Below are 9,985 nucleotides of genomic sequence, written 5' to 3'. Positions count from 1 at the left end.
GTGAGCAAGGGGTGTGTTTCAGCCCTGTTTGTCTTACAGCTTTTTCAGCCCTGCCATTCAGTAGGTCCTGAGTTCTTCTGCATCCAGGAAGAATGAGGTATGTGGATACGAGAAGGGTGAGCAAAGCAAAGGAGGTTTATTGAGTGACACAATAGCTCAGAGGAGGCCTTGGAGTATGGAGCTCCTCTCTGCAGACAGGTCCTCCTGATGTCTCTGCAGCTCTCCACAGAAAGGAGGCCCTGGAGTGGGTAGCTCCTCTAGCTTGTCCTCCTGACATATGCTCAGCCCTATCCTTATGATCTCATTAATCTTAATTACCTCCTTGTAGGCCCTGTTTCCAAATATAGCCACATGTAGGGGGATTAAGCTTCAACATATGAATTGGGGGAGACACATGACTCAATCTATAGCAGATAAAAACCAAAGCAAAGGAAAACCAAGGTGGTAAAGTAAGATAAAACAAGAGTAAAGTTAGTAAGAAGATGAACTAATATTCAGTAAGTGTTAATTATGTGGAAGTATTTCCAAACATTTTATATACATATATACATTATCTCATTTAATCCTAACAAGAACTATCATTTCCATGTGTCATATGGTCAAATAGCATCTTAGAGAAGCAAACTATCAGGCCGAAGGACACATAGTAAACGTGACTTGTATTAAAACCAGAGCCTCCATAGCCTGTTTTATACTTCTTCCCATGGTTTTAGTATCAACTATAACTGACACTTAAATTGTCCTTATATCAAGCACTGATGTAAGTATGTTATGTATTTAATGTGCATTAACTCCTTTATTATGTTAAGGGGCATATTATCACCCTAAAAAGTACTATTATAATCCCTGTTTTTAAGGTAATGAAACTGCAGTACAGAGAGGCCAAGTTTCCTACCTTAACATCACATAGCTAGTAATTGGCAGAACCAGGATTCAAATCCAGGCAGCCTGGCCCCAAAGACCATGCTCTTAACCACTAAACAACAGCTCCTCTCATGCATATATAAAGATGCATTTCCTCAAGTCCTGCACAATTGCTCAAAGTGAATCTCAAATTCGGTTTTGAGCTTCGCGGATAAATCGAAGATGGTAGCAAGATTCAGAATTCATGACATAAAATCGTACCAGTTTCTCACAGGCATAATATAAAAGCTTGGGAGACATCTGCCTGTGAATCCATTCAATAAATATTTGTTAAATACCTTTTATGTGATTAGAAACGGCCTATTTGGTATTTGGTAATGTGAACATAATTTAAAACTTCAGACCAGGCACTGTGACTCACATCTGTAATCCTAGCACTTTGGGAGGCCGAGGCGGGCAGATCATGAGGTCAGGAGTTCAAGACCAGCCTGGTCAATATGGTGAAACCCCATCTCTACTAAAAAGTACAAAAATTAACCAGGCGTGGTGGTGCACACCTGTAGTCCCAGCTACTCAGGAGGCGGAGGCAGGAGAAATGCAGGAACCTGGGAGGTGGAGGTTGCAGTGAGCCAAGATCACGCCATGGCACTCCAGCCTGGGAGACAGGGCGAGACTCCATCTCAAAACAAACAAACTTCAAATGTCTTTAATTCTGCCTTGGTTAAAATTATTGTTAAAACCAGGGGCCATAAGTTCAATAGCACAGATATTAAGAACAGAAAGTGTTGATACATGTGCTTTTTGGAATAAAGAACACTTGGCTTCCCTTTGTTTAGATACATAGGAAAGGCTAGTGAATATCCACAGTTATCACAAAATTTAAATTGAATCTATATTTACTTTTTACCTGTCTTCATAGAACAGAGGGGTTTCTTTCCCCATGTGTATATACCAAGTAGGACAAAGAGATTTTCTGGCTTGTTTGATTAAAAGGTTTGTTTTAATAATTCCAAGGACTGTGACATAAAACCTTCAGATTGTAAGTGTTAAATTTGAGACATTTGTTAGACTATTTCAGAAGACTGTGTTTTGTTCAATTAATGTAAAGTGTATTTGTCTTAGGAGGCTGATTTGTCTAAATAACCTTGTGATAATCATTTACCATGATCTCACATAAGTAACCAAACAATTATAAATATTGAACACATTCTTATTGATAGGAGGATATCTAAAAACATTCCCCTTTGCCAAAAATTATTTTGCAAATAAAATAGGTAAATGATTCTAACTGATTAGACATTAAACACAATATAAAATCTCATTCTTTCACAATACCACATCTGGGAGTTGGGAAGATGTGGGATTGAAAAGTAGCAAATCTCTGACTTAATGAAAATTTCCTGAAATTCCACCCGTGAGGTTCCTTGTCATCTCCCCAACCTCATACTGAGGTGTCCGGGATCCAGTGTGAGGGTTCCTTTTCTTCCTACATGAACTCTCTTGGAGATCCAATCTGGTCTAGAGTTTTAAATAACATCTATTAGATGCAGATCTTTCCCCAGAACTCTTATTGTTCCTCTTCATTTCTCAATGTCAACAACTCCAAACTTGCTCCTCTGAGTCTTCCCCTTTGTAATTAATGGCAACCCAATCCTTCTGAATTCTTAATATAAAAACCCTGGAGTGATGCTTGATTCCTCTCCCTCTCTCTCAGACCTCACATCAATCCATATCCAAATCCTATTAAATCTAATTTCAAAGTATATCCAGAATCCAATCCCATCCCATCCCATCCTTTCCACTGCCACTGTTCTGATCCTTACTGCCTTTGCCTCCTAACTGCTTTGCATCCTTTCTCTGTCCCCTTCAGTCCATTCCAGCACAGTAGGCTGGATGCACCTTTAATACTTTCATGGCTTATCGGGCCTAACCCTATCTGGCTCTCTCTATGTCCTCAGGTCTCAGGAAGCCACTTCTTTCCTGCTCTACTGCAGCCAGCTGGTGGCCCTCCTGCCCTGGTCTTTTGTAGGATTCCCTCTCTCGTAACAAACATTCTCTCCTGAGACATGCACGAGGCTGCCCACTCTCAATGCCTTCATGTCTTTCTCAAACATCCCCTTCTCCACGAGGCCTTCCTGACCATGCTATGAAACCTAACGACTTCTCCTTGGCACTCCCCCCCCTCCCTACTCTACTTAATTTTTTTCCAATGCACCTATCGCCATCTGCCGTACTAAGATTTTGCGCATTTATCTTGCTTGTCTGTTTTCCCCCAACTCCCACGTAAAATGTGCGTCCCACGAAGACTGGGAATGCTGTTTGCGTAGTGCTCTAGCAGCAGCCCCTAGAAATGCATCTGCACTACGGTAGGCGTTTCGGGCATTTGTTCCCACGAGCTTGCACCACCACGCTTCCCCTCCACATCAGGCATGAAGATGTTCCAGTCATGGAGATTCCCACCACTAAAGGAACTGCAGAAGCTGTAAAGTCAAGCATGAGAATCTGAGGGGAAACGTGGGGAGGCGAGAGGCTGGGCAGCCCTGTGCAGCACGCAGTTAGCCGGGGCTTCAGCCCTGGAGCTCCCTGTTGGACGTGTTGCGCTGATCCAGCTTTCCCTTCTTGGAGGGCGTCCAGAACCTTGTGTCCCGGCCTCACCCACACCTGCTTAGGCTGAGAGGCGCTCTCAGGGATTCACTGAGTCATCCATGGCCGGCTTTGGTCGGTTCCTGCGTTGGCGGGAAAAGTTGACCTGCATTGTGTGCCAGGAGCACAAGGCTTGCAGGGCATGCTGGGAGAGCGCAGGGCACGCTGGGAAAGCGCGGGGAATGCTGGGATTGGCTCCTGAGGGCCGTGAGGAAAGCCAGGAGCCGGGAGCGTCTCCTGAGGGTGGCGAGGAGGGAGCTGAGGGGCGCGGGCTCTCAGTCGACGCCTCGCAGAAACCAGGAGGCCTGGCCTGGCCTGGGGGCAGCTGATTGAAGGAGGCAGAGCGGAAGCGAGGGAGGCCGCTGGAGGCCCTGCCGCCCACTCGCCCTTTCCTGCCCCTGAGGAGAAAGCCGGCATATCTGTAGTGCAGGAGGCCGTGGGCCTTGGAAACGTTGCTTTTCCGGTTTGTAAGACCATTTTCCTGATCCTCTTCCCCACGGTCGCGGAGGAGCAGGTCAGGGCCGCTCTGAGGGCAGATCCCGGTGCCGGCGCCCTGAGGACGCTGGTTTGGATCAGGAAAAAATTTGTGTTCATCTGTAAAGACCCGTGAGTCCCGGTTTTTCGGGCATTTTATTATATTGGAAATTTATAGAAAAACCTTTTGAAATGGATTCAGCCGAACAAAGACCTTCGATTGGTTTCCACTCACGGCCATTGCTGCGGACACAGAAGCCAGGCCGGATGGGGGGTGGGCGCTCGCCTGGGGGCAGCGGGAAGCCGGGTGTGGGGCCGCCCTGAACCCCGCGCCCCAGACTGACTTTTAGGAAGGGTCCCTCGTAGCCAGAGGCCAGTGGAGCTCCCGAGGGGACCGCGGGCCCCAGGCTTCGCGCATGGCCCTGCACGAGCTGGGCGCCTCCGGAGTGTTGGTCCTTTGGGGTTCTCCGAGTCCTCACGTGTGTAGAATTGTGCAGGTTCCTGTCGCGTGCTCCTGGCGCTTGTTCCTTGCCCTGCTGGGGATTGGGAACAAAGATGAAATCCTGGGACAGAAACGTGGCGGAGCGACTCCCTGGACGGGATGTTAATAGCACATCCGTAGATCATAATAAGACTTGGCCTACGTTTTGAGCTTCACGATATAGTTCTACAGCCTAGTCAAAGAAAACAACATTCTTTTTGAATCTGCAAGTTTTGCCAACTAGGAACTCCCAAAATTAAAAAATAGTAATAATTCTAATAAATTCATGCTTATCCTTGAACAGATCACTCTTATTTACATACAGTGTTGCAATCCATGAGTATTTGAAGATTGGCAGAATGGGAGGACTTGCACCCAGGAATTTTTTGGTGACCTGGAATTTACATTCCTACTGTAATTTAGAGGAAAAATGAGAGAGAAAGTAATTTTAGGCCGGGCGCAGTGGCTCATGCTTGTAATACCAGCACTTTGGGAGGCGGAGGTGGGTGGATCGCTTGAGCCCAGGAGTTTGAGACCAGCCTGGCCAATATGGCGAAATCCCATTTCTACTAAAATACAAAAATTAGCTGGGCATGGTGGCACACATCTGTAATCCCAGCTACTTGGGAGGCTGAAGCACAACAATCGCTTGAACCTGGGAGGCGGAGGTTGCAATGAGCCTAGATCGCGCCACTGCACTCCAGCCTAGGCGACCAAGCAAAACTCGGCCTCAAAAAGAAAAAAAAAAGAAAGTAATTTTAGTGGGAAATGTGCATTAGAAATGAAAGTAACAGATCACGAACTTTCGCCCATGTCTTTGCCCTATTTTCTTTAAAACATGTATTTGTCCTGGGCCTAAGCTGTAATCAGCCTTTTGCCATATATTTTACCTTGATCATTATTGATGCTCTCTACTAAAAAACTTCGGGTGAAGAGAATTAAAATTGTGAAGTCAGCAGTGTTTACCTTGCAACTTTGTACTTTTTTTCTTTTTAACTTTTCAAAACGTCAAATCAGAAAGGGAATATTTTTATTGTTAATGATACCAGGAATCATCTTAATTCATCAACACCTCGTGTGATTTTGTGTTAACCTTTGTAAGACTACTTCTATTTTTAAAAGAACCAAGTGGTTCTCTAGTGATGAGAATTTCAAACACTGTGATGCTAAAGTGAGGGAGATGTGTTGGAGCCAAAGGGCATTGCCAACATTCCTCAGATGACACCACAAACTCATTTCAGTATTGTGATCAGAAGGCTGTTCACAATGCACATTCCCCGGGCCAGTATGTTATTCTTTCTTAAAAAGAAAAAACATGTTGATGTTGAAAAGTTGAAAGTACTAGAGTCCAGCTTACTTTTCCTCAATGTATTTGTGCAAGTTAGAGTACTGATGCTTCACTAGGTTGCTTTACTTTTATATTCTAGTTTTTGTTTCTGTAGTAAAACATAATGTAGACTTCAATTGTGAATTATCAACTGTAAACTGTGCCTCCAATAGAATTTGAAAGCTGGATAATTAGTGGAAACAAAAACTAGGGAAGAATTTAGAGTCTTCAGTAAACATTTTCTTTCGTGTACAATGACAATATATTCCTCAACCTTGAAGTGCTTTACAGAAAAATCTGAAACAACAAAATACTTTGCTATACATTTTGACTTTTAAAAAATAATTATTGTTATAGAAAAGGGAGTGATGAAAATATTCTAAAATTTATTGCAGTGATGGTTGCACAACTCTGAATATAGTAAAAAACTGAATTGTACACATTAAATGGGTGAATTTTATGTTATGTGAACTGTATCTTACTAAAACTTGTACCAAAAATCATAGAAAATCATTAGAAGACCTTAAAGGTAAATGGCAGTGATATTTAACTGCTGAAGTTTGCAAACTAACTTGTTTGTATGATCCTATTCTAAAGCAATATCAAATATTGTGTGCTGACTTGGTATTGGAACTCTATTGGTAAGATAATTTACTACCTTTTTTTGCTATTTATTTTTAAAGGCCTGATTGCTGAGACGCTCAGTCAGAAAGCATGAATGATTCTAGGCAGCAGTCTCTGTTCTTCATCACACTTCCAGATTTAAACAAACTCTGTGCTGTCAGAATAATACTGAGTAATAAAGTGGCAGATACTGAGATAAGGACTATACAAATGAAGATGTGCAGGTAAAAAATACGTCTTATAACTAAGACTTTTAAAACTTCAAGACCTATAAAAGCTGTTTTAGAGGAATTTTCTATAAAGCAAAATACTCATTCACTCAATTTGTGTTCATAATTTTAAAATAAAGGAAGTCATATTTTGTTTTGACCAGGTATATTGGATTACATTTCAGCAGGGACTTAAAATACTTGCAATAGAATTATGTCACTGTTGAGTTTTTATATTTGTGACCTCTTACATGCTTTTTAAAAGTTTAAAATCTCCACAGACATTCATGAATTAAATTCAGGCTCCCAGAAATGTAGAGGTCCTAATTAATCAATATTTATGGAATACCTACTGTTTTCCAGTAGGTATTTCTAGTAGGTGGGGCCCTTAGAGATCCTATAAACATCTTAGATTAGTAGTTTCTTAATTCTCAAGTCAGTATAAGACACTGAGAAGTATTTCTCTAGGATCTGTCTCAAAATATCTGATCCCACATAGTCGTTGAAAAACAGCTTAAGAGGGCCAGGCATGGTGGCTCAAGCCTGTAATCCCAGCATTTTGGGAGGCCAAGGTGGGCAGATCACGAGGTCAGGAGTTCGAGACCAGCCTGGCCAACATGGTGAAACCCCATCTCTACTAAAAATGCAAAAAAATTAGCTGGGCGTGGTGGCCGGCACCTGTAATCCCAGCTACTCAGGAGGCTGAGGCAGTTGAATCACTTGAACCCAGGAGGTAGAGGTTGCCGTGAGCCAAGACTGTGCCACTGCACTCTAGCCTGAGCAACAGAGTGAGACTCCATCTCAAAAAAAAAAAAAAAAAAAAAAGAAGAAGAAAAGAAAAGAAAAACAGCTTAGAGGAAACCTAAAGTATAATTCCATGATTACTGAGGACCTTCCTTTAAATTGTTTGAGGCACTCGAAGAGTCATAGAATACATGAGAAGATTCTATATTTAAATGAATTGCTTAGAGAAGAACAAACAACTAGAAGATACCCAGAGGCAAGAAATAAGGAAGCCACTTTTGGGGTGTCCTTCATTTTCCTCTTATTTACAAAGTTTTTCTTCCCTCTATTGCATATTTTCCCACCCAAGGGCATCAGGGAGCCTATACCCTTCCTGCTAAAGTATAATTTGATACCTGTTAAGGACTTAATCTGTGACTCCTTTTGGAAATATTAAAATAGGTAGAAAACCTAAAGTGAGGTTTTTCTTCTGTTTGCCCTCAAATTGAAGGTAGCCATGCCCGCAGAGTGGGGTTATTTTAACTCACCCTGGTGGTAATTGACAGAGAGTCTTGAATAGAGATTGCAGAGCTCTCTCTCTTAGCATTTGGCTGTGTCAGATAATGGCAGGGCTTGCCAAGGCAAGTACCTGATACACCTGGGTTCCAACAAATATGAAGCCACCAGAAACAGATTGGCCTATGTTGGTTTTCAAGGTAACCCTATATACATCCTAATGGTTATTTTAATTTGTTTCTTTGATGATCAGTAATGTTGAAGGTTTTCAGATTTCCAGTTGTATTCTTTTTGTATTTTCCCTATCTTTCCCTTGAACCTTGAAATGAAATTATTAATGGTAATTTGATTCTGATGATGTTTGTTTTAAGTTCATTTGGCTGTTGAAACCACTACCTAGTTCTTTCTGGCTTGGGAAGAATTTCCTTTCTGAAGGAAAAGGATTTAGTCAGGAGTTCTAAATGTTTAAGTGGTTGGTAACTTCACTGACAGGTGAATCCTTAGACTCTTGCCTCTGGTGTCCCCTGCCCACCACCTTTTTTTTTTTTTTTTTTTTTAAGGAAAAATGGAAGAAATAGGAGTTAAAAGAGACAGATTCTTCACTGTGTGTAGATTTCTTCAAGTATTTAGGACAAAACTTGAGTTCTAAAAGATAAATTTAGGTTCACAGATGAAAGAGGTTAGGAAATTCAGATGCAGGGACAAGTTCTCATGTTAGTATTAGTACCTAAAACTTCCTAATTCTCTTAATTCAAATATTGCCTGAGTACCTACACCTACACTGTTCAAGGTGCTATGCTAAGTGTGAGGAGAGAAAGTCTCTAACACAATTGTTGCCTAGGAGAAACTTAACATTTTAGCTAAGTAAATGTTTAAAATGTTCCAATAAAGAACAGACAGTGAGTGTATTAGTCTGTTTTCACACTGTTGTAAAGAATTACCTAAGACTGGATAATTTATGAAGAAAAGAGGTTTAATTGACTCACAGTTCCGCAAGCTTAACAGGAAGCATGATTGGAGGCCTCAGGAAACTTACAATCATGTCAGAAGGGTAAAGGGGAAGCAAGCACCTTCTTCTAAAGGCAGCAAGAGAGAGAGGTGCGGGGAGGAAGTGCTACACACTTTTAAACAAGATCTAATGAGAACTGACTATCACAAGAACAGCAGTGGGGAAATCTGCCCCCACGATCCAATCACTTCCCACTAGGTCCCTCTGCCAACACTGGGGATTATAATTCAACGTGAGATTTGGGTGGGGACACGGAACCAAATCATATCAGTGAGCAAGTCCACTTTGTAATGTATTTTATCTCCACAGGCAATTGCTGTTTTTGCATCAAGATATTCTTGCATCACCTGTGTCTGGAATATTAAACCAAATTTGGGTGGTGATGGCGGTTAGTATTTTAATATTTTTGAAATGTTATTACTAGTTGAGAACAATATTGATAAATAATAATTTATGTATTATAGCTAAAGTTAAGATGTTTATGAGGATTAATTGATTAATCAAAATGTGTTATAGGTTAATTGGATTATTAACAAACTAATATTGAAACGCCAGATGTGTAAAATCCATTTTTGTCGTTCTAATTTAACATTTATTTTTCTCATTATAAATGCTAAGATAAAGACTATTAATGAATAAAACGTGCTACAGTATAATTTTTAAGATAGTATGGGCTTCATACATTTTATCATATTTTATTCAAAGTTTAGTTCTTTTATTTTTCTCCTCGGTCTTGGTTATATGTCCATCTCATATTTTCCCTCCTTCCCTCCCTTCCTCCCTCCCTTCTTTCCTTCCTTTTTTTGAGACAGGGTATGGCTCTCTTGACCAAGCTGAAGTGCAGTGGCTCCATCTCAACTCACTGCTACTTCCACCTCCCAGACTCAAGCAATCCTCCTCCATCAGCCTCTTGAGTAGCTGGGACTACAGGTGCACGCCAACATGCACAGCTAATTTTTTGTCTTTTGTGTAGAGAGAGGGTTTCCCCATGTTTCCCAGGCTGGTCTCGAATTCCTGAGCTCAAGCAATCCTCCCACCTCGACCTTTCAAAGTGCTTAGATTACAAGCTTGAGCCACCGTGCCCAGCCATGTTTTCTTATTCTTAATATAGTTTT

The 9,985-nt window shown here is 41.6% G+C and overlaps 1 protein-coding gene across 1 annotated transcript in view; it reads left to right on the top strand.

Annotated features, from left to right (window-relative positions):
- Positions 1-3,728: 3,728 nt before the first annotated feature.
- Positions 3,729-9,985, top strand: part of C18H18orf63 (chromosome 18 C18orf63 homolog) — a 43,152-nt gene continuing 36,895 nt past the window's right edge. Inside the window, exons 1-3 of the mRNA XM_023224149.2 lie at positions 3,729-3,974; positions 6,473-6,637; positions 9,180-9,258. Of these exons, the coding sequence (XP_023079917.2) occupies positions 6,504-6,637; positions 9,180-9,258 (213 nt within the window). The 5' untranslated portion in view covers positions 3,729-3,974; positions 6,473-6,503. The remainder of the gene's footprint in view (positions 3,975-6,472; positions 6,638-9,179; positions 9,259-9,985) is intronic.

Source organism: Piliocolobus tephrosceles, chromosome 18, assembly GCF_002776525.5.
Source record: "Piliocolobus tephrosceles isolate RC106 chromosome 18, ASM277652v3, whole genome shotgun sequence".
Taxonomy (NCBI): Eukaryota; Metazoa; Chordata; class Mammalia; order Primates; family Cercopithecidae; genus Piliocolobus; species Piliocolobus tephrosceles.
The sequence above is the reverse complement of the archived record's forward strand: the minus strand, read 5'-3'. Positions and strand labels throughout refer to the sequence as shown.